Source organism: Aotus nancymaae, unplaced genomic scaffold (assembly GCF_030222135.1).
Source record: "Aotus nancymaae isolate 86718 unplaced genomic scaffold, 86718_ANA_hifiasm-v0.15.2.pri h1tg000028l, whole genome shotgun sequence".
In the NCBI taxonomy this organism is placed as follows: Eukaryota; Metazoa; Chordata; class Mammalia; order Primates; family Aotidae; genus Aotus; species Aotus nancymaae.
In genome coordinates, this window is record NW_026988441.1 from 17,900,316 (window position 1) to 17,926,492 (window position 26,177).

At 55.9% G+C, this 26,177-nt stretch overlaps 3 protein-coding genes across 6 annotated transcripts; 1 reads left to right on the forward strand and 2 right to left on the reverse strand.

The window, feature by feature from the left end:
* Nucleotides 1–4,280, reverse strand: FXYD1 (FXYD domain containing ion transport regulator 1). Of its 4 annotated transcripts, none has more exons than XM_021676599.2 (9): nt 4,148–4,280; nt 3,809–3,946; nt 2,886–2,950; nt 2,392–2,424; nt 1,815–1,889; nt 1,540–1,576; nt 590–639; nt 339–390; nt 1–193 (listed from the first exon to the last, which is right to left on the reverse strand). In XM_021676599.2, the coding sequence occupies exons 3-8, from the start codon at nt 2,944–2,946 to the stop codon at nt 368–370; spliced, it is 279 nt and encodes a 92-aa protein (XP_021532274.1). In that variant the 5' UTR covers nt 2,947–2,950; nt 3,809–3,946; nt 4,148–4,280; the 3' UTR covers nt 1–193; nt 339–367. The 4 variants fall into 4 exon arrangements, with proteins under 4 accessions (XP_021532274.1, XP_064237555.1, XP_012293706.1 ...); XM_064381485.1 differs by having other exon boundaries at nt 2,886–3,005; XM_012438283.3 differs by lacking the exon at nt 3,809–3,946.
* LGI4 (leucine rich repeat LGI family member 4) lies at nt 3,564–19,873 on the forward strand. The gene is made up of 10 exons (XM_012438286.3): nt 3,564–3,648; nt 6,445–8,945; nt 9,352–9,423; nt 9,697–9,768; nt 11,906–11,977; nt 12,088–12,159; nt 12,391–12,560; nt 16,595–16,759; nt 16,843–17,348; nt 18,445–19,873. The coding sequence occupies exons 2-10, from the start codon at nt 8,773–8,775 to the stop codon at nt 18,757–18,759; spliced, it is 1,617 nt and encodes a 538-aa protein (XP_012293709.2). The 5' UTR covers nt 3,564–3,648; nt 6,445–8,772; the 3' UTR covers nt 18,760–19,873.
* Nucleotides 19,457–25,401, reverse strand: FXYD3 (FXYD domain containing ion transport regulator 3). Its single transcript, XM_012438291.2, has 8 exons — nt 25,333–25,401; nt 24,541–24,594; nt 22,814–22,846; nt 22,672–22,695; nt 21,057–21,131; nt 20,943–20,979; nt 20,568–20,605; nt 19,457–20,432 (listed from the first exon to the last, which is right to left on the reverse strand). The coding sequence occupies exons 1-8, from the start codon at nt 25,391–25,393 to the stop codon at nt 20,413–20,415; spliced, it is 342 nt and encodes a 113-aa protein (XP_012293714.1). The 5' UTR covers nt 25,394–25,401; the 3' UTR covers nt 19,457–20,412.
* Nucleotides 25,402–26,177: the final 776 nt, after the last annotated feature.

The window sequence follows — 26,177 nt, forward strand, 5'->3', positions numbered from 1 at the left end:
TGCTGGGGTCCAGGAGCGCTGGGCTTTCGCGCTGAGGGACGGAGACCGACTAAACGCTGTCGAGAGGAATGCACGTTTTATTGGAAATCTGGGAGGCAGGGGGAGTCTGCGGGGGCAGGGCTGGGGAAGGGGCGGCGGAGGGGGCGGTGGGCGCGCAGGTGGAGCGTGGGAGACGTCAGGTGCCAGGGGAGTCCTGTAGGGTTGAAAAGGGTGAGAGGCGAGGGGGTACGTCCAGCCCCACCCCTCGCCACCCTCCCACCCTGGCACTTGGCTCCCTCCCTGTCCCGCCCTTCCTTCCTCCCTTCTTCCCTCCTCCCGCCGTGTCAGAGCTGCAGCACCTGGCCGGGTTCCATCGTGCCAGGTGTTTCTACCGCCTGCGGGTGGACAGACCTGGGGGGGAACACGGAGGTCGGGGGGCAGTTAGGAGGGGGATCCCCAGCTCCTGGGCAGGAGGGGCCCACAGCGGGGCAACTCCCTGCCCTCCGCTTTCAGATCCAGTCCCTCCCTCTACACAACCCGGGAGGGCCAGGAAAAGGGGTCCTTGGAACCAGCCCCCACCCCCCAAAACCCGCAGTCTCCCCAAACTCACGGCGGATGGAGCTGCGGAAAGTTCCCTCCTCTTCATCGGGTTCCCCAGTCCTGGGAAGACAGAAGCAGAGAGATTTCGGGATGGAAAGGGGGAGAGGCTGCCCTTCTAGGAACCACCCCCCAAGTACAAGCCTCCTTTCTCAGACTGGTGTAAGGAGGCCCAGATATGGACAAGAAGCAGGCTCGGGGTTCGCCAGAAGTGAGGAGCACCCAGGAGCAGCTTAAGTGCCTGGCAGGAAGCTTCCAAATCGGTTAACAGTGAGTACCTCCGCGGATTTGGAGGCGGGGATACGAACTTGGGAGGGGAGGGATGGTCAAGGGGATTTAGCAGACTGCCACGTGATGGCCTGGGTTGGAAACCCAGAACCCATCTTCCACTTGAGTGATCTTGAGCAAAGTGACTTTACCTCCCTGTGCCTCAGTTTCCTCATCTGTAAAATGGAGTTAATAACCGCACCTCCCACCCAGAGGAAGTGAAACCGTATTTGACACGTGGTACAACACCCAATAAATATTGGCTACTACTTATGATAATATCTATAATTTTCTAACATATTCAAACATTGTCCATGCTTTAACATTCTATTTGAAGATGAATCAAAGAGATAGGAACAGGACTCCAAGCTAAACTGAGCCACGTGTGAGATGATCTCATTTCACCGCCGTTCCTTCTTTCCTGCACTTCGTGTTATCACGATTTGTGATTTTTCTATCTGTGGGCTGTTGGAACCCATGACCACCGCCTCCACTAGCCTGGGAGCTCGGCCAGGAAGGGCGGGAGGTTTTTTCCTCGCTTGGGCCCATGGCCTGGCTTGAGCCAGGGCACATAGTAGGTGCTTAAAACATAGTCGCTGATGGGGATCGGGCTGCGGGTCAGGGGGACTTCCTGTCTCACCCGCGGGGCCCTCCAGAGCGGGAGCGGGCTAAGGATGGCCCGGAGGAGCGTCTTACCTCTGCTGCTGGTTGAACTTGCACCGGCATTTTCTGCCTGTGGGCGTGGAGAGGTAGGAGAGGCTGAGGCTCCCTTCCGGCGGGCGCCACGCGGCGCTGTTGCTCCAGCTAGGCTTCGCGAGGGGCGGGGCTTCGGGGACGGGGCGGGGCTAGAGGCGGGACCGGGAGGGCCGGGGCCGGGTAGGCGGGGCAAGGCCGGGGAGGGGCCGGAGCGGGGAGAGGCGGGGCCAGGGACAGGCGGGGTAGAGGGCGGGGCTGGGAGCTAGGGCACTCACTGAGCACGATGAGGATACCCAGGATGAAGAGGATCCCGGCGATGATGAGGCCTCCGATCCGCAGGGACCGGTAGTCTGTGGGCGGCAGAGCAGGGAAGGTGAGGGCAGGGAGGAGAAGAGGGAGAATAGGAGAGGGGCACAATGGGGAGGAGGGGACAGGGAGAAAGGATCAGCAGAGAGGAATGGAGAAATAAGATCAAGGGGGAGCAGACACGGGAGGAGGAAAGTGGGGGACGAGGGAGAGGAGAGGGGTGTATAGGATGTATAGGAAAAGGAGGGAGGGCGGAGGCGGGAGGGGAACAGAGCGGGAGAGAAGATGGGAAGAAGCAGAGGACAGGCCACGAGATGCTGAGAGAGACCCAGGCAAAAGGAAGAGAACACGGAGGCGGCTCACGTAGCGACACAGAGAGACACAGACAGGGGGAGATGTAGACAGAATCAGAGACGAAGTAAAAGACAGAGGGAAGGAGAAGGATAGAGATATCAACACTGGGACTCTGGGGGAGGGAGACAAGGAATTGAAGGACCAGCAAAGCCAGGCTCTACCCCGAGACTCTCAAAGATAGACCCCTCTCACCGTAGGTGAACGGGTCGTGTTCCTTTGGACTTTCTGGAAAGAGAGAGAAATCAGGGGTTGAATGCTTCCTGGGGTCCTGGACACGGAGGGGCATAAGGAGACCATTTGGGTGCTCTGCCTTGCTAGGCTGAGAGTATGAGAGTGTCTAGGCAGGGTGCCCACCCTCTCTGGGCTGCCCTCTCTGCACTGTTCCGAATGAGGCAGAGGTCACCTAACTGCCCCAGCTCCCTGACTCACGGCAGGCTGTCTGTGACCCAGTTATCCCACCAGGGATTCAGCCCCATCCCACTCAACCTTTACCTGATCTGGGGCTTCCTCTCCCCTCCCCCAAATCACAGCCTGTGACTGAAACCCATGTGGAGACCCCCAAACTTCTTGGTACCCAGCTAACTCAGTCTAGTTTGGGGTCTCCAACGTGGTTCTTTCTTGGGGTTTGGTCCCTGCCGCCACCCCTGGGGCTGAGGTGGGTGGCAGGCAGCCTCTCTTACACTTACCTGCTTTGGCCATGGTGAGAAGACCCACACAGAAAACCAAGATGTGGCCAAGAGACACCATTATCCTGGGGGAGACACCACCGGTCAGGCAGTGCGTGCCCTGGCTCCCCAACATAGGGCCTGAACCCAAGGGATTAAGTCAGAGACAGTCCAGGGACTGAATCAGAAGTGTTTGTTCTCTCGCTTGGTGGCTTTGAGGAACAGGGGTATCCCAAGCTTCATGGGGACACAGTGTCAACAAAACAACCTCCACAATGGGGTCACACAACAACACAACGTAGAGGGACAGGGGTGAGACACAGTCCCCAGGGTCCTCCCTTGGGCCTCCACCTCCCGCAGCAGGCCCCCGGTTCCCAGACCTACCCTGGCAGGGGGATAGGAGGAGCCGGCTCACACAGACACAGAGCAGGAGACAGCGGGGCACGCCCAAGTCCCACCTGCTTACACACCGGCCTCACTGCACCCCTCGAAATCCCAGCGCCCTGCCCTCTCCGCCTGCCCGCTCCGGCCTGACCCCGGGTATAAATATCTCCCACTTCACCCTGGAGGAATTCGGCTCGCTCAAGCCACCATGGCAACAGCCGGACTTCCCCCACTCGGGGGGTCATGCACAGCCCTGCCGGGGTAAGGCCCGGCTGCCCCATCACCACAGGCTGCCCTTGTGGGAAAGGCCACCCTGTCTCCTCCCTGGGCGGCAAAGAGAAAAGGAAAAGACGGCCCCTTTGCCGGCCTCTGGATGACATCTTTCACAATCGGATGTCAGGCAAGTGACATGAGGCCCAGGCGAGTGGGCCTGAGAGATAGAAGACACATGCCGGGGCAGGGCTGCGCGCGCGCGCACACACACACACACACACACACACACAGAGACACACGCACACACACACTGGGGCCGGAATGGACAATGGACATGAGACAACAACCTCTCCCCAAACTTCTGGTTGGAGCAGGACGCGGGGTGTAAACACCGTCAGTCTTCCAGTCCTCCTCCTCTGGGCCTCTGGTGCCCCCAAACAGTGACGCAACCAGCCCTGCACACGTGCGTGTCCAAACTCCACACCCTGCCAGGGTACACGCACACCAGCAGGGTAGGGAGGAGTTGCCCACACTCCCACCCTGCAGAACCCAATGCCCCAAACACGCTCCCTCCCTCTTGGGTTGGCCTGCCTGGGAAGCCTCGGGCTGGCCACTCCTGCTCCCAAAATAGGCAGCCCAGCCAGGCCAGGGGTGAGGCCTGGAGGGGAGGAGTGGGGGACGCTCACCCCAATCAGGCTGTCCCCTGCTGAAAGAAGGCCCCCAAAAGTCCTGCTGTGCCCTGGGGGCTGAGCACTTTGGACCCCCTGGCCCAGAGCTGGACGCGCCGCCCCCAGCAGGCTCCCCTCCCAGCCCCACCCCACCCTTGCCCTCCCCAACCAGCAGCTGTAACTGGAGCTGGGGCTGGAGGGGGGCCAGGGGGCGGCCCCCAGCCCAGACCGCCCTGGCCTGCTAGGTTAACTCTCTCAGCTCAGATGGAGGAGCAGCCGGCAGCCGTCAGGCAGGCTGGAGAGGCCAGGAGGATTGTGAAGGACAGGGTTGTGAACACACACACACGCACACACACACACAAACACACACACGCCTTTGAGAACTTCTCAGATGAGGCGGCTGCCCCCTAGGAATTGGGCCCAGCCAGGGCCTAAGGTCACCCAGCCTGACTGCCCAGGAGCCCACTGACCTCCAGCCCCAGTGCTCCAAGGGGTCCTTAACAGGGCTGTTTTAGGGGGCAGGAGGGAGGGGGATGTGTGTGTGTGTGTTTGTGCGTGCGTGCATGCTATCTGCTGCGGTGAGATCCCCAGCAATGCACACCACACACACACACACACACACACACACATACACACATACACACACACACACACAGAATCCCAAAGACCCAGATACACAGGTACAAAACCAGGCAAAACCATATATGTATGTACATCCACAGAGGCAGACACACACAGAATGACACACCAATAGAGAAACCCAAAGACCCAGACACAGCCAGCACCTCTTCTTCCAGTCACAAAATACCGAAACAAGCAGGTTTATGTCTACACAGACCCACGCACACTCATGCAGATGGATGGCCATACAGAGACACTGTCAAACACATAGCCACGCCACCATCCACACTCACAAAGTGGCCTTAAAGATGCACCTTGCTATGGAGACCCACCCACAAATGGCCACACAGAAACACACAGATATGCACACATTGCACGTAAATGCAGTCAAAGATACTAACATGCCCGGGTGCGGTGGCTCACACCTGTACTCCCAGCACTTTGGGAGGCCAAGGCAGGCGGATCACTTGAGGCCAGGAGTTTAACATAGCCTGGCCAACCTGGCGAAAACTCATCCCGACTAAAAATACATATATACAAAAATTAGCCGGGCATAGTGGCATGTGCTTGTAATCACGGCTGCTCTGGAGGCTGAGGCAGGAGAATCACTTGAGCCCGGGAGTCGGAGGTTGTAGTGAGCTGAGATCACACCACCACACTCCAGCCTGGACGACAGAGCAAGACTCTGTCTCGAAAACTAAAACAAAGGAACAACAACAAAAAAACCCCAAAGGTATAGACAAGCAGCCAGCATGCCTACGCAGCCCCAGAGATAGCAGGCCACAAGCTGTGTACACACAGACAGATTTCCATAGACACAGACACACAAGCAGAAACACAGGACAACCTGCCACTGTCACACATACCCACAAAAGCAGAAACACACACACTTGTTCACACCCTGTGCTTGGGTGAACGGGCACATGGCTGGCCACAGTGATGGACGTGCGGGCTGACGCATTTGTATGTTCACACGTTCCAAAACCACAGATAAGTATTTGACCCCACGCTTTCCTTCCCCTGAGCTCTTGTCAGGGACGGCACACCTGGCGTCCCCATGGGCAGGCCAGGTTTATAGGTCCTGGTGACAGAGACCTGGAATCAGGCCTGGGCACTGAACTCCTGGTTATGTGAACATGAGCAGCCCTGTGACCTGTGCCTCATTTTCTCATGCTCCAAAATGGAAAAATCACTAAGGTCACATGCGTAATCCTGGGCAGTGTTCAGAGGTCTCTGAACTTGACATTGTCTTATCATTAACTCCATTTTTTGTTTGTTTGCTTGAGACAGGGTCTTGCTGTCACCCAGGCTGAAGTGCAATGGCACGATTCTTAGCTCACTGCAGCCTCAAACTCCCTGGCTCAAGTGATTCTCCCACCTCAGCTTCCCGAGTAGCTGAGACTACAAGGGTTCCATACCGTGCCTGGCTAATTTTTTTATTTTTTGTACAGCTGGGGTTTCACTATGCTGCCCAGGCTGGTCTTGAACTCATGGCCTCAATCGATCCTCCCACTTCAGCCTGCCAAAGTGCTGGGATTATAGATGTGAGCCACCGTGCCCGGCCTATTATTATTGTCCTTGTCATCCTCCTCCTTGTGAACTGGAGTGAGGAGGCTGCTGGACTGGGCACGCTATGAGAATGGGTTCAGACCCCTCTGTGTCCCTGGCACTCAGCTCTCCAACTTCACTTTCAGGGACCCTGTTTATCATACCTGATAGTCAGCGGAGGAAGCCAAGAGCTGAAAGGCATGGCTCAAACCACAAGCTGCTGCGGTCTGTTCCTCTAGGACCTGGATTCAGAGCCCACCCCAAAGCCTGCCGACCACTGTGGGATGCCCACCTGTGCTGAACCCCAAAAGGATGAGGTGCCTTCATCACCTCAGTCCTCTCCACAGCTGGGAAGTGGGTGCCACAATTGCCCCCATTTGACAGATGGGAAAACTGAGGCCGCACAGGACTGGGCCTGGAACCCAGATCTGTGTAAGCTCTGAGCTAGTGCTGTTAAGCCCCCTTATCCTCCAACAAGGCTTTGGGAGTGGGCACCAGTGTGAAGCAAGGCTGCCTGCATTCCTCAGTCACACGGCGAGTCTTGTCCCCAGGTGATAGGTGGTACAGCCTAGGGATTAGGTTTAGAGCTGACGAGAGCCAGGAAACAAATCACATAACTTCCCTGTGCCTCAGTTTCCACATCTGTGAAGCAGGGAGAGCAGTACTGCCCATCTCACAGGGTGGCTATGAAGACTGAGTAGATTGCCACCTAGTCCCAGCTGAACAAACATTACTACTATTTCATGTTGGCTAACAAGTGTCATTTACTTATTTTTCTTATTTAGTGGACAGACTCTATCCAAATAACTAAAAGCTTAGTCCAGATTAAAACAACTAATTATCCATCTATCCATGAACTCTGATCTCCAAAGAAAGAATGCAAAATAACTTGGAGCGGCCCTGGAGCCGATGCCTGGGTTTGAATCCTGGCTGTGCCCCCAGCTGGGTAGTCCAAGTTCAGGTTCTTTTTTTTTTTTTTGAAACAGAGTTTCGCTCTTGTTACCCAGGCTGGAGTGCAATGGCGCGATCTTGGCTCACTGCAACTTCCGCCTCCTGGGTTCAGGCAATTCTCCTGCCTCAGCCTCCTGAGTAGCTGGGATTATAGGCACGCGCCACCATGCCCAGCTAATTTTTGTATTTTTAGTAGAGACAGGGTTTCACCATGTTGACCAGGATGGTCTTGATCTCTTGACCTCGTGATCCACCCGCCTCGGCCTCCCAAAGTGCTGGGATTACAGGCGTGAGCCACCGCGCCCGGCCCAGTTCAGGTTCTTTGACCTCTGTCTCCACTTCCTCCTGCTTTATAGTGGTGATGGTAACAGCACCAACCTCTGCTGCGGCAAGATCAGAATGAGTTAATACGTGAGTTTTTAGGACAAGGCCAGGAGCAGAGTCGACGCTGAAGAAAGGGTGGCGTGATCATCATCTTCACCATCATCATCATCTTCTTCATCATCATTGTCATCATCATTATCATGTCCTTGGATTGGTGCCACCCCTCAGTTGGTGTTGAGCACTTGAGGGTTAATTTCAGGGTAGGAGACGGAGGCTGTGGGCTTGGGGCCGGGCAGAAGTCCTGCCGAGTGTGACCACCAGAGGGAGCAGCTGGACCTGAACTGGCCCCACTGACAGCGCCCAACGCGCCCTCCTGGAGCCAGGGGAGGGGGCTGGCAGAGAGTGGCCAGGACGGGATGTCCCCAGCCCCCAGTGGCCTCTCCTCCCACCCAGCCCTGGTCTGCAGAGCCATCCGGTCCCCACCCTGGTGACATCCTCCTCCTGCTTCCTCAATAGGGTCGAGTGGGGAATCTGAGGAGGGGGCTGGCGGGAGTGGTGGGGCGGCTCCAGCCCTTGATGGCCCCTCCCCCTCCTGTGGGGCCGTCCAGTCCCTTCCCTAAGACCGACCTTCCCATGGCCTCTGACCCCCTCCTCCTCCCCACCCTACTCTGCTGGGCGCACCGGGTGTCCAGCGAACCCCATTCCCAAACCTTCAGGGAGCAGGAACGTGGGAGGAGGCAAAAAAACTACAGGCAGGGAGCTGGAAGGGGGGCTGGGGGGGCAGGAGACAAGAAATCAAGACACCCAGCAGCGCGACACACACACACACACACACACACACACACATACACTCACACTCACACACAGAGGCCAACAGACAGCTACCTAAAGCCTGAAAGACTGACAGCAACACAGAAAAAGACAGAACGAGAGACAAAGACAGAAATAGAAAACAGACGAACACGCAGAGTCAGAAACATAGCGACAGAAAGCCAGGGAGAAAGAGAAAATTAGACACCAAGGAGATACGAACAGGGAGAGAGGCCAACCGAAAGAAAGACGGAGAAGAGGAGAGAGAAGCCAGGGCCCAGCGTGCCAGCAGGCGGATGGAGGGCGGCCTGGCGGAGGAGGAGACGTAGTGGCCTGGGCTGAGCTGGGTGGGCTGGGAGAAGCGGGTGCCTCAGCGAGGGGGTGGGGGCATGGGAGGGGCAGGCGTTCTGCTGCTGCTGCTGCTGGCTGGGGCGGGGGCGGTGGTGGCCTGGAGACCCCCAAAGGGAAAGTGTCCCCTGCGCTGCTCCTGCTCCAAAGACAGTGCCCTGTGTGAGGGCTCCCTGGACCTGCCCGTCAGCTTCTCTCCGACCCTGCTGTCACTGTGAGTGTCCGGCCCTCTGCATGCCTGAAAGTGGGGATGGAAGTCCTGGGACCCCAGAGGTTGGGATGCAGTGCCGAGTCCCCAGGGAAACAGGGACCCATCAAGATCTCGGGAGATGGGCAGCAGAGGCTGTCGGGATGCCTTGCAGAGGGCTGCTCGCATCTGGGAGAAAGGAGGGGGAAGCCCCAGAGGGCAGGGACCGGATTTGGGGCCCGGGAGGAAGGTTGAGTGCTGTCAGGGTCCTTGTCAAGCCAGGAAGGCAAATGCCTGCCTCCCCTGGCATGCGAGGCAGACACACTCAAGGTCAGGGTGGCACACTGGGGTCTCCCGAATGGCAGAAGGCTCTGGTTTGGGACTGGAGCATTGCTGTGGTATCCCCTTCACCTACCATGGCCCATGTCTCCAGCTCACTCGTCAGGACTGGAGTCACCCAGCTGAAGGCCGGCAGCTTCCTGAGAATTCCATCTCTGCACCTGCTGTGAGTGGGGCCTGGCTGGGCTGACGACCAGCTCAAGGGAGTGGGTGTTTGTGCGCATGTGTGGGAGTGTGGGCTCACACAGGTGTCAGGTGGGCGTTCATGCATGTGTGTGGGGCTGTGCATACACGTGTGTGCAAGAGCATTTGTGTCCCTGCACATACTCACACCTGCTGCCACGTGTGTGTGCCCATGCCTGTGTGGGCTGAGGGTGGAGGCCAGGGTTGAAATACCTGCAGCAACTCTGGAAAAATTTCTTTCTTGCCCCCCTGCCAGCCTCTTCACCTCCAACTCCTTCTCCGTGATTGAGGACGACGCGTTTGCAGGCCTGTCCCACCTGCAGTACCTGTGAGTGAGGCCAGGGGATGGAGGCAGGTGGGCCTGGGAGAAGGAGATGGGAGCTGTGGTACTGAAGAGAAGGTGTTTGGACATCCTGGTGGGAGGATGTTGATAAAAATCGCAAACCCAGTGGTGACAATGCTTTGGGTGATATTGATGAAGTTCTCAGGGCTGGTGTCAATGAGGCTTATCAGTGTTGATTATCACCTAACTTCTCTGCTTCAAGATCTACAAAGGGCCCGGATAACCAGATCCTGATTCTGGCTTTATGTGATTCATGGGAGCCCAGGGAGGGTGTAAAGAAGTCAGAGACAAGAAACAGTTCATGGGGCCGGGTGCGGTGGCTCATGCATGTAATCTCAGCGCTTTGGGAGGCCGAGGCGGGTAGATCATCTGAGGTCGGGAATTCGAGACCAGCCTGACCAACATGGAGAAACCCCATCTCTATTAAAAATACAAAAAATTAGCAGGGCATGGTGGTGGGCGCCTGTAATCCCAGCTACTCAGGAGGCTGAGGCAGGAGAATCACTTGAACCCGGGAGGCGGAGGTTGTGGGGAGCCGAGATGGCACCATTGCACTCCGGCCTGGGCGACAAGAGCGAAACTCCAAAACATTTCAAATGACCAGGAAACAACTCTGAACTAGGTGGTGGTGGTGATACTATGGTGGTGTTGAGGGTGGCGTTGATGGTTGGGTAGTGGTGGTGATGGTGGTGGCACTGGTGTTGGTCCTGGCACTGATGATAATGGCAGTGGTATGATCCTGTTGCTGCTGCTGATGTGGGGTTGGTGGCATTATTGATGATGATGGAGTGGGGATGACGTGGTAAGAATGGCAGCCCCAGTGGCGATGATGCTATGGATGAAGTGGATGCGGGAGCCGCGGTGGCTCACTCGAGTTGTCCTGGCGCTTGAGGAGGCGAGGCTATGCGTTCGAGGCCAGCCTGGGCAACATAAGAACCTCTCATTCATTAAAAAAAAAAAAAGAAAAAGAAGAAGAAATGGATGATGAAGTTCTTGGGGCTCGTGTCCCTGACAATTATGAATGTTGTGGGGGTTGGTGAGTACCGTATTGGTGTTGGTGTTGGTGACGGCTGTGGGTAGGATGCTGGGGTGGTATTAGTGGCAGTGTTGTTGGCACTGGGTTGGTGATGATGGTGAAGGTGCTGGTATTTACGGAAACCGGCAGCAGTGGTACTGGCGGTGGGTGAGCATGTGCATCTTGGCACAGTGGAGGTGTTGCCAATGTTGGCAGTGCTGGTGGTGCCCATGCGGACGTGTGAGAGCGCAGCAGTGGAGATGAGGGTGGGAGTCTTTCTGGTGTTGGGCATGAAGGTTGTGTTGTTGGTGAAGATGATCAGTGTTGCTGGGGTAGAGTTTGGTAGTGATGATATCGGTGTTGGTGTTGATGGGAGTGGGTGGTGACATTCATATTGGTGACGATGATGCTAGTGTTGATGATGACAGTGACAAGGTATGATGTTGGGGATAATGGCAGTTATTGGTCCTGGGTTGATGATGGTGGTAGAGACATGGGTGTGGGGATGCCAGCACTGGTGATGGTCATTACGGATGATGCTGGAGGTAATGTGGTAATGTGGGTGTTGGCACTGGCGATGTCATTACGGATGATGCTGGAGGTAACATGGTGATGTGGGTGTTGGCACTGGTGATGGTCATTACGGATGATGCTGGAGGTAACATGGTGATGTGGGTGTTGGCACTGGTGATGGTCGTTACGGATGATGCTGGAGGTAACGTGGTGATGTGGGCGTTGGCACTGGTGATGTCATTACGGATGATGCTGGAGGTAACGTGGTGATGTGGGTATTAGCACTGGCGATGTCATTACGGATGATGCTGGAGGTAACGTGGTGATGTGGGTGTTGGCACTGGTGATGGTGATGGTGGTGGTGGTGGCGGGGCAGTGTGCACAGTGAAGCTGGCAATGACTATAGGGCCAGCTTCATGGCTCCTAGAATTGATGGCTGGGACCTTGGCAAGGAGAGGTTTCTAAGATGCTTTCCCTGGGATTGTTCATGATATTGGAAGAGAATTCAGCACCTTCCAGTGGGCCTATGTCTTTCATGGGGTGCGTTCCCTGAAGCTCAGTGGGCCTCCCCATCACCCCAGCTTCCCTCCACAGCTTCATCGAGGACAATGAGATTGGCTCCATCTCTAAGAATGCCCTCAGAGGACTTCGCTCACTCACACACCTGTGCGTGCCTCCACCGCCCCAGCCCTCCATGACAGGCACCCACGCTCCACCATCCAGGGGACACAGGGTATCCTGGCGGCTGCTGACGGTGCCTTCTCTTCCTCTACCAGAAGCCTGGCCAATAACCATCTGGAGGCCCTCCCCAGATTCCTGTTCCGAGGCTTGGAGACCCTCACTCACGTGTGAGGCTCATGGGGGCTGGGAGTGTGGCGGGTTGGGGAACATTTGTGTCGGGGGGGCATCCATGCCCACTACTGGTTGGCATGCATGCGTTTGGCTGCGGTGGTTCTTACATATTTTTCTTACCATGATGGGGCACCATCTCTGGGGACACTTGCCTGGGGAGGGGGCAGGAGCACAGCCCCCAGGGCGTGGAAGTGGGGTTGCAGCCCCTCAGCGACCTCTTGCCCCAGGGACCTCCGCGGGAACCCGTTCCAGTGTGACTGCCGCATCCTCTGGCTCCTGCAGTGGATGCCCACCGTGAACGCCAGCGTGGGGACCGGCGCCTGTGCAGGCCCCGCCGCCCTGAGCCACATGCAGCTCCGCCACCTCGACCCCAACACCTTCAAGTGCAGAGCCATAGGTGGGGGGCCTTCCCCATGGGGCGGGAGGTGGGAGACCTGGGGGAGTGGCTGCCTCACTCCCCGCCCTGCCGATTCCTGCCGCAGGGAGACCCTGAGCAAGCAGGAGCACCTTCCTGAGCCCTAGTTTTCTCATCTGTAAAGTGGGGGTAATAAACCCTGATATAGGAGTGCCGTGGGAATTCAATGATACGTCCTCGCCTGTTCGGCATTTGGCGCCGGGCCTGGGACAGAAGGCCCTATACGTTCACCCTTGTTAACATAAAAGCAACCACTTTACAAATTCTTCGTGACATGCCAAGCATTACTGTAAGAACTGCAGGTGCAAAGTCACCTCACTTACATTGACTCACCTTTTCGTTTTCTTTCTTTCTTTTTTTCTTTTCTTTTTGAGAGAGCGTTTCGCTCTTGTTGCCCAGGCTGGAGTGCAGTGGCATGATCTGGGCTCACCACAACCTCCGCCTCCTGGGTTCAAGTGATTCTCCTGCCTCAGCCTCCCAAGTAGCTGGGATTATAGGCGCACGCCACCACGCCCGGCAATTTTGTATTTTTAGTAGAGACAGGGTTTCTCCATGTTGGTCAGGCTGGTCTCAAACTCCTTACCTCAGGTGATCCGCCTGCTTCGGCTAAGATTACAGGTAGGAGCCACCGCCCCTGGCCGACTCACCTTTTCTATAAATAGATTTTGGTGCCTTTTGGGATACTAGGCAGTGCAGAAAGCACAGCATGATGAGGCCAGCTCTGGGTCTCGCCCTCAAAGAGTTAAATGTCCAGAGGAAGGCAGGCCCAGACAGGACAGCCCAGGACAATCTGGGCAGGATGGGGAGGCCCAGCCAGAGGGGTCAGGGCAGGGATGGGGAAAGCCATGGGAGCTGAGGGAGCCCAGAGTCAGGGCCAGGGCCACACAGAGCTGGGGGACAGGAAGGGGTTTAAGCCTGAAGGGTCTTTACACAGATGCTTTTCTTTTAGAGTTGGGATCTCACTCTGTCACCCAGGCTGGAGTGCAGTGGCGCCATCATAGCTCACTGCAGCCTCAAACTCCTGGGCTCAAGCGATCCTCCTGCCTCAACCTGCCAAATAGTGGGAACTACAGGCACATGCTACTGTGCTCGGCTAATTTTGTTTAAAAAACTTTTTTGTAGAGACAGGGTCTTGCTATGTTGCCCAGCCTCGTCTTGAACTTCTGACTTCAAGTGATCTTTCCACCTCAGCCTCCAGAAGTGCTGGGATAACAAGCATTCGCCACTGCACCTGGCCACAGATGCGATGAATACAGTAACAACAATTGTTATTATCTATAACGATATACATATATAATTATTACAACATATAATTATTATTATTCTAAGTGTAACAAAGACATGTTTTTGATCTGTGGGACACATAGAAGAAGGAGACTTAATTTAGGGAGTCCCTCTTCCTTCAAGTTATCCAACAAACGTTCACTAACATTCACGCATGCCCAGCCCTGTGAGAGGTGAGGGTCACTGTGGCTGGGGCCTGAGCCCTAGCCTTACGAGACTTACCGTCCTGGGAATTTGGGGAGACAGATATTTTAAAAATGTAGCATAGGCTGGGGGCAGTGGCTCATGCCTGTAATCCCAGCACTTTGGGAGACTGAGGTGGGCAGATCACCTGAGGTCAGGAGTTCGAGACCAGCCTGGCCAAGATGGTGAAACCCTGTCTCTACTAAGAATACAAAAAGTAGCCGGGCACAATGGCGGGTGCCTGTAATCCCAGATACTCGGGAGGCTGAAGCAGGAGAATTGCTTGAACCCGGGAGGCAGAGGTTGCAGTGAGCTGAGATCATGCCACTACACTCCAGCCTGGGCAACAAGAGTGAAACGCTGTCTCAAAAAAAAAAAAAAAAATTGCACAGATAAATGTGTGCTATACATTGTGATAACTACAGGGAATGATGAGACAAGGGAGGTTCCTATGAGAGTCAGAGAAGGCTTCTCTGAAGTGGGACGTTAGGTCTCAATGTGGCTAAGTGAGGAACAGAGGGAAGGGCTCTTCAGAGAGAAGGAACAGCCTGGCGGGTGGCCCTGAGGCAGCATCGAGCTTGCCCTGTTTGAAGATCAGAAGAAGGCAGGTGTGGCTTAGGGGTGGTGAGGGAGGGACAGTTATGGATTTTGGAAACCACAGAGACGAGAGCAGACTTTATTCTGGGCCATGGGAAGCATGGAGAGGTTTTTTTTTTTTTTTCATTTGTTTATTCGAACCGGGTCTCACTCTGTCGCCCAGGCTGAAGTACAGTGGCACAATCACTGCTTACTGAGACCTTGACCTCCCCAGGCTCAGGTGATCCTCCTGACTCAGCCTCCCTGGTGGCGGGGACTGCAGGTGTGCCACCACCATGCCCTGCTAATTTTTTGTATTTTTTGTAGAGATGGGGGTTTCGCCATGTTGTCCAGGCTACTCTCGGACTCCTGGGCTCTATTGATCCACCTGCCTTGCCTTCCCAAAGTGTTGGGATTAAAGGCGTGAGCCACCACTCTCGGCCGAGAGTTTTGAGCAGGAGGTGATTTGATAGCCATTTAAAAAAGATTCGCCCTTTAGGTGGGCATTATAGGTAGTTTGGCTCATTGCTTCAACACTGGCACCTGGAAACAAGGCCTGGCATGCAGAGTGAACTATTACAGCCTGGAGTCGACTGCGCGGCTCCCCTACTAACAAGCGGAGTAGCCTTGGTGCCCTGGTAACCACAGAAGCCAACCCGCCGTCACACACTCTCAAAATACCATGGATTAAGGACGGAGGGGTCTGGAGCAAGCTGTCCAGGTGTGCAGAGTAGCCCCTGGGCATCATCCTTGCTTTCATGTTTGAAGCCAGGTTGTGGCATATCCACGTGTGGGAAAGGAGGCCAAGTTGGGACAAGCTGTTTCCAGGCATGGTGGCTCTTTACACTCATCACATCTGCCTTTGTTCCACTGGTCGCTCGGTCTCAAAACAGCCACATCTAACTTCCAGGGAGGGCGGTGAATGGAGGTCCAGGAGAAAGCAGCCTCTAGCTGGGTGGCCTGGTGACCAGCTCCACTCCTGTCTCCTGGAAGGTGGGAAAGACGGATTTTGTTGGATAACTGGCTGCCTGTGCCATTTAGCCTTCGCTTTCTCATCTGTAAAGGGGAGATCATAACAGAATGTACCTCAGAGGGATGTTGTGAAGTTAAATGAATTAACTGAGATGCTGTTTTTTGTGGGGTTTTTTTTTGTTTTTTTTTTTTGAGACGGAGTTTTTGCTGTTGTTACCCAGACTGGAGTGCAATGGCACGATCTCGGCTCACCGCAACCTCCACCTCCTGGGTTCAAGCAATTCTCCTGCCTCAGCCTCCCGAGTAGCTGGGACTACAGGCGCGTGCCACTATGCCCAGCTAATTTTTGTATTTTCAGTAGAGACGGGGTTTCACCTTGTTGACCAGGATGGTCTCGATCTCTTGACCTCGTGATCCACCCGCCTTGGCCTCCCAAAGTGCTGGGATTATAGGCGTGAGCCACCGTCTAAGGGATTATTTGGTGATGCCACAGAGCTTAGAAAATAAAGCTTATCATGCTGTTGTGAGTTAATATGTCTATAGTCAGGTGTGGTGGCTCATGCCTGTAATCTCAGCACTTTGGGAGGTCAAGGCAGGAGGATCTCTTGAGCCTAGGAATTCTAGGCCAGTCTGGGCAACATAGCAAGACCCCATCTCTACAAAAAATAAAAAATTAGGCAGGCATGGTAGTGCATGGCTGTAGTCTCAGCAGCTCAGGAGGCTGAGGTGGGAGGATTCCTTGAGCCTGGAAGGGGGAGGCTGCAGTGAGCTATGATTGTGCCACTGCACTCCAGCCTGGGGAACATAGTGAGACCTTGTCTCAAAACAAAACAAAACACCCCCCGAAACCAAACAAACATCTTCAGATCAAGATTCCAGTTCTATGACCCTATGAGGGGAGTACCATGAATGGCCCCATTTCAGAGATGTGCAAACTGAGGCTGAGTCATGAGGACCCTGGGGGCCCCCGGGGCCTGCCTGACTCTCTCCTCCACCCCCAGAGCTGTCCTGGTTCCAGACGGTGGGGGAGTCGGCGCTGAGCGTAGAGCTCTTCTCCTACCAGGGGGAGCCTCACATCGTGCTGGCACAGCCCTTCGCCGGCCGCTGCCTGATCCTCTCCTGGGACTACAGCCTGCAGCGCTTCCGGCCGGAGGAAGAGCTGCCCGGTGAGCCCCTCCCCGTCCTTCCGCCTGCCCAGCAGCCTGCCCGGCCAGCCTGACCTGCCCCTCCGCCTCCCACCTCCCCACAGCGCCCTCCGTGGTGTCCTGCAAGCCGCTGGTGCTGGGCCCCGGCCTCTTCGTGCTGGCTGCCCGCCTGTGGGGGGGCTCACAGCTGTGGGCCCGGCCCAGCCCCGGCCTGCGCCTGGCCCCGACGCAGACCCTGGCCCCGAGGCGGCTGCTGCGGCCCAATGACGCCGAGCTCCTGTGGCTGGAAGGGCAGCCCTGCTTCGTGGTGGCCGACGCCTCCAAGGCGGGCAGCACCACGCTGCTGTGCCGCGACGGGCCCGGCTTTTACCCGCACCAGAGCCTGCACGCCTGGCACCGGGATACGGACGCCGAGGCCCTGGAGCTGGACGGCAGGCCCCATCTGCTGCTGGCCTCGGCCTCCCAGCGGCCCGTGCTCTTCCACTGGACCGGTGGCCGCTTCGAGAGACGCACGGACATTCCTGAGGCGGAGGATGTCTACGCCACACGCCACTTCCAGGCTGGTGGGGACGTGTTCCTGTGCCTCACACGCTACATTGGGGACTCCATGGTGAGGCTGGGCCTGGGGGAGGAGGGGGCACAGCCAGGCCTGACGCTGCAGCTGACTCCCATTGAGGGTTGGCTTTTCTTTCTTTTTTTTTTGAGACGGGAGTCTGGCTCTGTTGCCAGGCTAGAATGCAGTGGCACGATCTCGGCTCATCCTCGTGTCCTGGGTTCAAGCAATTCTCCTGCCTCAGCTTCCCAAGTAGCTGGGATTACAGGCACACACCACCATACCCAGCTAATTTTTGTATTTTTAGTAGAGACAGGGTTTCATCATGTTGGCCAAGATGGTCTCGATCTCTTGACCTTGTAATCCACCCACCTCAGCCTCCCAAAGTGCTAGGATTACAGGCATGAGCTATCGAGCCCCGCCTCAAGAGCTGGCTTTTCAGCACCGACCCAGTCTTGCACACTAAGCCTCTAAACTCTGACCTAGCCTCACATGCCAACCTTTTAACCAGGACCCCACCCCACACTGATGCCAAGACTGTGACCCCCTCAAAGCTGGCTGACTCTAAACCACTCCCCAGTCCCCGACACTGACACTGGCCCCAACATCCTGATTCTACCCCCAGATGCTGGCTCTGTGACTCAGATGCATTCCAGACTTCACAGCCACACCCATCCCCACCCTGACACTGAGCCCCCCCAGGTTCAGGCTGGGGTTAAGCCCTGCCCACTCTCTTTCTGGAGTGAGGTGCAGGCAGGGGAGGGTTCTGAGCCTGGAAGGGCCCTGATCTGACTCAGGTGTTCACAAGGTGGTGAACAGACTCAGGGAGCAGGGAGAGGAGCCTAGAGACCAGGAAAGAGGCCGCCAGGATGGTCCAGTTGGGAAGGGATGGAGTGCTGCCAGAGGTGCTGGGAGAAATGTACAACTGTAGTAGGTGAAACAGAGTCCACGGCTGAGTGCTTCTGTGTGGGGTGTGAGGGCAAGAGAAGGGCTCAGAACAACTCCGTGTGTGCGGCTGAACAGCTGGGCAGTGACCTTTATGAAGATAAAAAAGCTGTGGGAGTTTGGGGACCTACAGGCTTCTGCTTCCAAGCTATTCCAGGGCCCCCAGAGCCCCCCGGGACCCCAGGCTCTCACCAGCCACACCCCACAGGTCATGCGCTGGGACGGCTCCATGTTTCGTCTGCTGCAGCAACTCCCCTCGAGAGGTGCCCATGTCTTCCAGCCCCTGCTCATCGCCAGGGACCAGCTGGCCATCCTGGGCAGCGACTTCGCCTTCAGCCAGGTCCTCCGCCTTGAGCCTGACAAGGGGCTCCTGGAGCCGCTGCAGGAGCTGGGGCCCCCGGCCCTGGTGGCCCCCCGCGCCTTTGCCCACGTCACCATGGCCGGCAGACGCTTCCTCTTTGCTGCTTGCTTTAAGGGCCCCACCCAGATCTACCAGCATCACGAGATCGACCTCAGTGCTTGAGACCCCCAACAGGACTCTGGGCATGGCTGGGGCCCCTGGACGGCCCCTTGGCTGGTTCCCGGCCCCACTTAGGGTGACGGCTTGCCTGTCAGCTGCTGACCACGGGCCACATTCATCAGCCACATGTCTAGACCTTAAGCCCACTTCTTAAAGGATCTGCACCTGTGGAGGGGACATAGCGGGTCCTAGCCTACTGGACCTCCCGAGCTGCCCACAGGTCTAAAGCAACATCTGGACATCTCGGCTGGGGCAGATTCCCCATGAAAGGCAACCTGGGGGTGCAGGCTGGTGCACTGCATGGAGTCGAGGTGGGGGTCACGTGCAGAGCTCCAAGAGGTCTGGAAGCGCCCCACTCAACCCGCTCCTGGTCCCCCTGAAAGCACTGAGGGGTTGATGGCATTCCCTTCCCATTCTAAACTCCACACAGCCAATCTGCTTTCCTGGAGAAGCGCCAACCTCGAAGACAACTCAGCGCTGGGCGGGTTCCCCTCTGCTGCCTGTGCGCATGCGTGCGGCCGTCCTGGGCGCTGTGCCTCTTGCGCCTCCTGCGCGTGCGCGGGGCACAAGGCGTGACAGCGAGAGGTGTCGCAGGGAGCCCGGTGCCCTCCTGGATGGGCGACGGGGGCAAGGACAAGAAGAGTCCGAGCTCAATAAATTCGCTGTGCACCCGCCCCGCCCACTGTTGTGGATCCCTGGGAGAGGGTGTCTTGTGAAAGCGGAAGTGGTGTCCCCGGAGCAGTGCTCCGAGGGGCCGAGGTGGTGGACTCGTGGTTATGGAAGGACTCAGGGGATGTTTGAGGGATAAAAAGGCATGATGAGGGGACAAGTCACGAGTTTATTGTGGGTCTCTTTTTGGGTTCATGTCTTTGGACATTGGAGGAGATATTTTTGGGTGTTTTGAGTTTTAGGCATTTTGTGAGGTGGATCATGGGAACATATTGGATGCCTTTTTAGGTACTGGGGAGTCTCAAGGGAGTTTGAGGCTGGTTGGAAGTTCTCACGCTATGCGGCCATTGTGTATAATTAAGGGTAGCGTAGGGAATTATTTAACAGGCTTGCAGGGACATTTGAGTACTTGGAAAGATCTTGTAATAAAGTGAGGTCTCAGGGGTGAGTGAGAGGGTCACAGGGTCTTACTTTTATAAACTGTCTGAACACTGCCATCATGGTGGGACGATCCTATGTCCCAGTTTTCCTGGGATGGTCCAGGGCCCCCTGGAATGTTCCAGTGTTCCATCTGGTTAGAGCTCTCTTTCATTCCTTTTGGCCACTATTAAATCCCAAATTGCATATGAGGTTCCCATGGTCTCGGAGGCAGAGTGCAGGCCTGTGCCGTGCAACCAGCCCCAAGGGAGCAGGCCTGTGGGCTTTTCCCCACAAGCAGGCTCAGCTGCCAGCCTCTGTGCCAGCCTCCGGGGCACACCGACCTTCTCATGGCGCCCCAAGCCCCACCCCAAGGCACGCATAGGAAGTCTCCAGGCTGCTTGGGCATAGGCACAATCATTTTAGATTAAAAATTGAACAAAGAGACCCTTCTATGCAAGGAAGTCCCAGCGGAGGAGGAAGAATTCCATTCTGGAGTTCAAGTTTCTGTGCAGAGACAGGACCCGGGGACAGAGAAGGGTCCTCCACCCAGTTTCAGTTGGTCTGTCCTCAGCAGTTATGGGCTGAGCCTGGGAGAGGGATGGGGTCAGTTTGTGAGGGTGGACGGAGTTCTTTCTTTCCAGTGTGCATGCGTGTGTACACACACACACACACACACACACACACTTCCGTGTTCCCCTCAGTCCCATGCTGCCCTGTCTTACCTGGGGTGATGAGAGGTGGAGCCTCCCCTGGACGGTGACTAAGGAGATAAAAGTGGTGAGATCTGCATCCACCCCATTTGTCCTGTCCCTCCAGGCAGAGGGTTCTCAGCCTGTCCAGACTTGTTTTCCTGGCTGCTTTTCCACTGGCGGGGTTGTGGGGGGGTGGATTGTGCAATCCCAGGGGCTAATGCATTCAGGATTTGGGGCCCTCTGGGGATTACCAGCTAGAAACAATGAACCTGGGAAATCTTAGCGGCAGGAACTCTGCGGGGCAGAGTCTGGAGGCCTCTCCTGCTGGGAGAGCTAGCCCTTTCATGCTGAAAAGCTCTAGCCAGCCTGAGGCAGGCAGGCATGCCGGAACAGCACACGTCTTACCCGGGCTTCTGGCGGAACTTGCATTTGCATTTCCCACCTGTTAGGGAGAGGTGAGTGGTCAGGGGAGGGGAGCCCCAGCCCCACCCCACCTGCTCCCCCAGCTCCTCCACTCACTCATGAGGATGATGATGCCCAAGGCACACAGAACCCCGGCACAGATGAGCCCGCCGACCTGAAGCCTGTGCCAGTCTAGGAGGAAAGAGGAGAGGACCTCAGTGCCAGGCTGTGTCCTCCCCATCCATCCTCCCATCCTCTTGATAAATATGTATGGAGCACCTAGGATGCACAGGGTGCCAGGGACACCACAGTAAGAGGACAGACAGAATCCCAGGTGCTCACATTCTAGTGCACACACCAGCAAACAAGATCTGTCATGTGGGGTCAGGCGGACATGGGTGGTTGGAAGAACAATAAGCAGGGTGGGAGCTGGAAAGTCAGAGAGCAGGCTGGGCACTGTGGCTGACGCCTGTTAGGATAGTGCAAAAGTAATTGCATCTTTGGCTGGGCGAGGTGACTCACACCTGTAATCCCAGCACTTTGGGAGCCCCAGGCGGGCAGATCACCTGAGGTCAGGAGTTTGAGACCAGCCTGGCCAACATGGTAAAACCCCATCCCTACTAAAACTACAAAAATTAGCCAGGTGTGGTGATGGGTGCCTGTAATCCCAGCTACTCAGGAGGCTGAGGCTGGAGAATCCTTTGAACCTTGGACCTGGGAGGCAGAGGTTGCAGTGAGCCAAGATCTCACCATTGCACCCCAGCCTGGGTGACAGAGCAAAACTCTGCCTCAGAAAAAAAAAAAAAGTAATTGCATTTTTGCCATTAAAAGCAGTTGCAAAAAACACAATTATTTTTGCACCAACCTAATATAATCCCAGTGCTTTGGGACTTTAGGAGTTTTAAACCAGCCTGAGAAACATAGCAAGACCCCATCTCTACAAAATATACAAAAATTAGCCAGGCATGGTGGTGCACGCCTGCAGTCCCAGCTATTCAGGAGGCTGAGGCAGGAGGATTGCTTGAGCCCAGGAATTTGAGGCTGCAGTGAACTGTGGGCATGCCATTGCACTCCAGCTTGGGCAACAGAGTGAGATCCTGTCTCTAAAAAATTAAATCAGAGGGCAGCTCTTTTAGAGGGAGTAATAAGGGAAGGCCTCTCAAGGGGCTGCCTCTGAGCAGAGGTGAGGGAGGGAGCCATGAGGGTCTGTGGAAGGAAGTGTTCCAGGCAGAGGAACCAGCACGTGCAGAGGTCCAAGGCTGGCAGTGTGTCTTCTGTGTCTGGGAGGCTTGGAGCAGGAGTGAGGAGCGTGGAGGAGGTGAGGGCAGAGCGGGGAGTGGGGAGCAGGTCATTGGAACCTGGAATCCAGATGGGGGTTTTGACCGAATAGCTCACTGCCTCCGGTGAAGCTGCTTCCTGAACTCCAGGAAGTGTTCTCAAGTCAACGCTTCTCCCAGCAGTTGATCTGAACCAAACAATGGGTCCTTGCAAACTGTCCTCACCTCCTGCGTGTGTCTAACCATCTTGCTGGAATAGAACCTTCCCAAAGGCCAGGTTGCCGCCTCTAGTTCCTTTAATCCACCGTGTGGACCATTCATTGCCCCCATCCTAGTCCCTTCCTATCTTTGTCCTGTGATGTTCACATCAGACCCTCACCCAACCCTGTGTGGGAACCTTGGCACCAAAGCAATATGTGGGGTGAGGGGAGGGGAATGGGGGCACCAGCTCTCACCATAGTAGAAAGGACTGTTTTTATCTGCAAAGAAAGAAAGAAGATCATGAATCCAGCATAACAGCCAGGAGCTGTTATCAATCAGGGGCCCCCCAGGGAGAATTTGGGGGTGGGACGGGTGAAAGAGTCCAGTCTGACTCACCTTCCGGGTCATTGGCATCCAGGACAGGCAAGCCTGGTGGGAGAAGAGGGGAGGGAGGGGAGATGTTGATGCTGGCCTCAGCCAAGCCCTTGGGCAGGGCCCGTGGAGCCTCAGGGGCCTCTGGAAAGGGTACCCTGAGGGACAGGGGTCTGGTCACTGAGCAGCCGCCTCATCCTGTCTTATCCCATAGTGGAAATGTGGACTCGCCCACTCAGCCCCACACCTCCGAGTCACGCCAGCATTCTGCCACCGGAAATTGGGTCTAATCTGGGAGGTTTTTGGCCACTGTTTGGTCTCATGTTTCCAGACACGTGGTTAATCCATGCCTCCTGCAGTAGCGGGGGACTTTTCTGGTCAAGATGACAGATGGTTTCAGTTCCCAGGTTCCTGTTTCCCCAAATCCTATCATACTCAAAGCCCATCCTCCCGCTTCCGCCATGTCCACACCCACCTAGTCTGGTGTTTGCACATCATTGAAAGTAACTATTATACACTTAAATATACTTTATTGAAAGTGTGATTTTATATCACTACCCTGCAGAGAATACTAGTCTTGCCCTGCGTAATAGATAAAAAGTATGCCTATAATCTCAGAGCTTTGGGAGGCTGAGGTGGGAGGATCCGTTGAGCCTGGGAGGTCAAGGCTGCATTGAAAAAGTTAAAAAAGGGCTGGGTGCAGTGGCTTAGGTCTGTAGTCCCAATGCTTTGGGAGGCCAAGGTGGGAGGATTACTTGAAGTCAGGAGTTCAAGACCAGCATGGCCAATATGATGAAACCATGCCTCTTCTAAAAATACAAAAATTAGCCAGGCATGGCGGCACATGCCTGTAATCCCAGGACTTTGGAAGGCTGAAGTGGGAGGATCAAACTCAGCCAGGGGTTTGAGACCAGCTTGGGCAACATAGTGAGACCCCATCTCTGCAAAAAATTTAAAAATAAGCTGGGCATGGCGGTGTGTGTCTGGAGTCCTAGCTATGTAGGAGGCTAAGAGAGTAGGATTGCTTGACCCCAGAAGTTCAAGGCTATGGTTAACTGTGATCGTGCCATTGCACTCCAGCCTGAGCAATAGAGACTCAGGAAAAAAAACAGAAGAGAGTGAGAGAATGGGGAAGACGGTGACTTGGCAGCTGTGCAAGCCAGCTCTTCTTGTGTCTCCCTGGCAATCACTGGTTTGACTTTTCTTTTCTCTATTTTTTTTTTGAGACAGAGTTTCGCTCAGGCTGGAGTGCAATGGTGCAATCTCAGCTCACTGTAACATCCGCCTCCCAGGTTCAAGCAATTCTCCTGCCTCGGCCTCCCAAGTAGCTGGGATTACAGGCGTGCACCACCACACCTGGCTAATTTTGTTTCTCTATGTTGGTCAGGCTGGTCTTGAACTCCCGACCTCACGTGATCCACCCGCCTTGGCCTCCCAAAGAGCTGAGATTACAGGAGAGAGCCACTGCACCCGGCTAATTTTGTATTTTTAGTAGAGATGGGGTTTCGCCATGTTGATCAGGCTGGTCTTGAACTCCCCACCCAGATGATCCACCTGCCTCGGTCTCCCAGAGAGCTGGGATTACAGGCGTGAGCCACTGCGTACGGCCAGTTTGACTTTTCTTACCCTCAAGGAGATGCTGTTCTAACATTTACCACCTCCCTGGGGAGGTAGAAAAGCACAGGAGAGAGACAGAGGCTTGGCCAGCCGGGGGATCCAGGGAAAGAAGCAGTGGAGGGATGGGTACTCACCTGCCAGGAACACGAGCAGGCCCAGGGTCACCTTCTGCATGTCAGAGTGCTGGCCTAGGGGGTGGCGGGAGGTCCGGCCTTAGCAGAGCCACTGGGATGCTGGCCCTGTGCCTGTGGCTCCCCAACCCTCCTCCCCTGCTGCCCAGGCAGGGTGCGCAGCTCACCCCGGGCAGGCAGGCTGGCATTGGGACTCGCTGGGCTGAGAGGTAAGCAGCAGCCGTGCCGTGGAGTGGGGCCTGGGTGGAACCCAGGCCTGACTCGGGAGCAGCCGTAATAACTCACTGGACACCGACTTCAGGCTTTCCGTGAATCTCCCACCACCAAACGAGGGTGCCACTGCCTGCTGTTACCCTTATTGGACAGATGGGGAAACTGAGGCTCTGAGAGGTGAAACTAGGTGCCCTCGCCAGGAAGCAGGATTTAAAGCAGGCCTGGTTCTCCAGCAGCTGCTCCTAACTCAGGGCTGTAAGGGCCTTGGGTGTTTGGGGAAGCGGGGTGCTGGGAGCCAGGTGGCAGGAGGCCCGATTCCCGGGAGTGTCTCCACAGACAGCTCAGAGCCTGCCTGGCCCTGCCAGGACACGGCAGACTTCAGGCTGCGGACTGAGCAGGTTCTTCAAGCTGCTCAGGGCAGGGTGTGGGAAGATGACTTGAGGCTGGGACTGCGGGTAGAGGGGAACAAACTCGGCTTGGCTGTATGTTCCCCTGAACCTCCTGTCCCCTCACCCCCACCCTCACCCTTCCCAGTCCCAGCCCTGGCCCTGCCTAGCCTGGGTCCCCAGCTCAGGCCCTGACCTGACCCCAGGCCCTCGCAGCAGCAAACACTTTCTCTTTCCCAGACAGGCCTGCTCAGCATAAGGAACGCGTTTCTCTCTCCCTCCTGACCTGGCATCAGTCCTGCCCTCCCACCAGCCTGCAAGGCTGCAGCAAGCCCCTGGACACCATGCATGCCCTCCACCGCCCTGCCCCTGCCCAACTGCTGAGCACATAGTTATCATAATTTTTTTTTTTTTTTGAGGCAGAGTTTTGCCGTGTGCCTAGGCTGGAGTGCGGTGGCATGATCTCAGCTCACTGCAGCCTCTGCCTCAGCCTCCCGAATAGCTGAGACTACAGGCGAGCGTCACCATGCCCCACTAATTTTTGTATCTTTAATAGAGATAGGGTTTCACCATGTTGGCCAGGCTGGCCTCAAACTCCTGACCTCAGGTGATCTGCCCACCTCGGCCTCCCTAAGTGCTGGGATTACAGATTCGAGCCACCGCACCTGGCCTAGTTATAATTCTGACATCGAGAGCTGGCACTTCCTCCCCCTCGCCCTGGGGTGCACACTGACCTTGCTGTGTTCTCACTCACCTAACCTCCCAGCAACCCCGAGGTCATCCCCTAGTCTGCATTTCATAGATGGCAGAAATGTTGACAGAGGGTGGTGCCAGCACCCAATGGTGCGGGTGGTCCTTGCTAGTTGGCACAGACTCCTCCCTCTGCCTGCCCACCCTGGGGCCTGGGAATCCTCTCAGCTTCCCGGCTAATTCCAGATGCTGGACTCACAGTTATAGTTTGAGCATCCATTTCTTTTCCTTTTTTGGGGGGGTTGGGGGGAAGAAAGCCTGAGACTTTGGGAGCTTTACTGAGGCCCAAGA

Coding starts and splice junctions, on each gene's coding strand:
- FXYD1 (XM_064381484.1), bottom strand. CDS start 3,628: ATGTCATCCAGAGGCCGGCAAAGGGGCCGTCTTTTCCTTTTCTCTTTG. Junction 1,577..1,814: donor GGGTATCCTCATCGTGCTCA/GTGAGTGCCCTA, acceptor CCACGCCCACAG/GCAGAAAATGCCGGTGCAAG. Junction 640..1,539: donor AAGTTCAACCAGCAGCAGAG/GTAAGACGCTCC, acceptor CTGTCTTCCCAG/GACTGGGGAACCCGATGAAG.
- LGI4 (XM_012438286.3), top strand. CDS start 8,773: ATGGGAGGGGCAGGCGTTCTGCTGCTGCTGCTGCTGGCTGGGGCGGGG. Junction 9,769..11,905: donor CTGTCCCACCTGCAGTACCT/GTGAGTGAGGCC, acceptor TTCCCTCCACAG/CTTCATCGAGGACAATGAGA. Junction 17,349..18,444: donor GCTACATTGGGGACTCCATG/GTGAGGCTGGGC, acceptor CACACCCCACAG/GTCATGCGCTGGGACGGCTC.
- FXYD3 (XM_012438291.2), bottom strand. CDS start 25,393: ATGCTGAGCAGGCCTGTCTGGGAAAGAGAAAGTGTTTGCTGCTGCGAG. Junction 24,595..25,332: donor CTGCGAGGGCCTGGGGTCAG/GTCAGGGCCTGA, acceptor GCCACCCCCTAG/GCCAGCACTCTGACATGCAG. Junction 20,980..21,056: donor GGGCATCATCATCCTCATGA/GTGAGTGGAGGA, acceptor TCTCCCTAACAG/GTGGGAAATGCAAATGCAAG.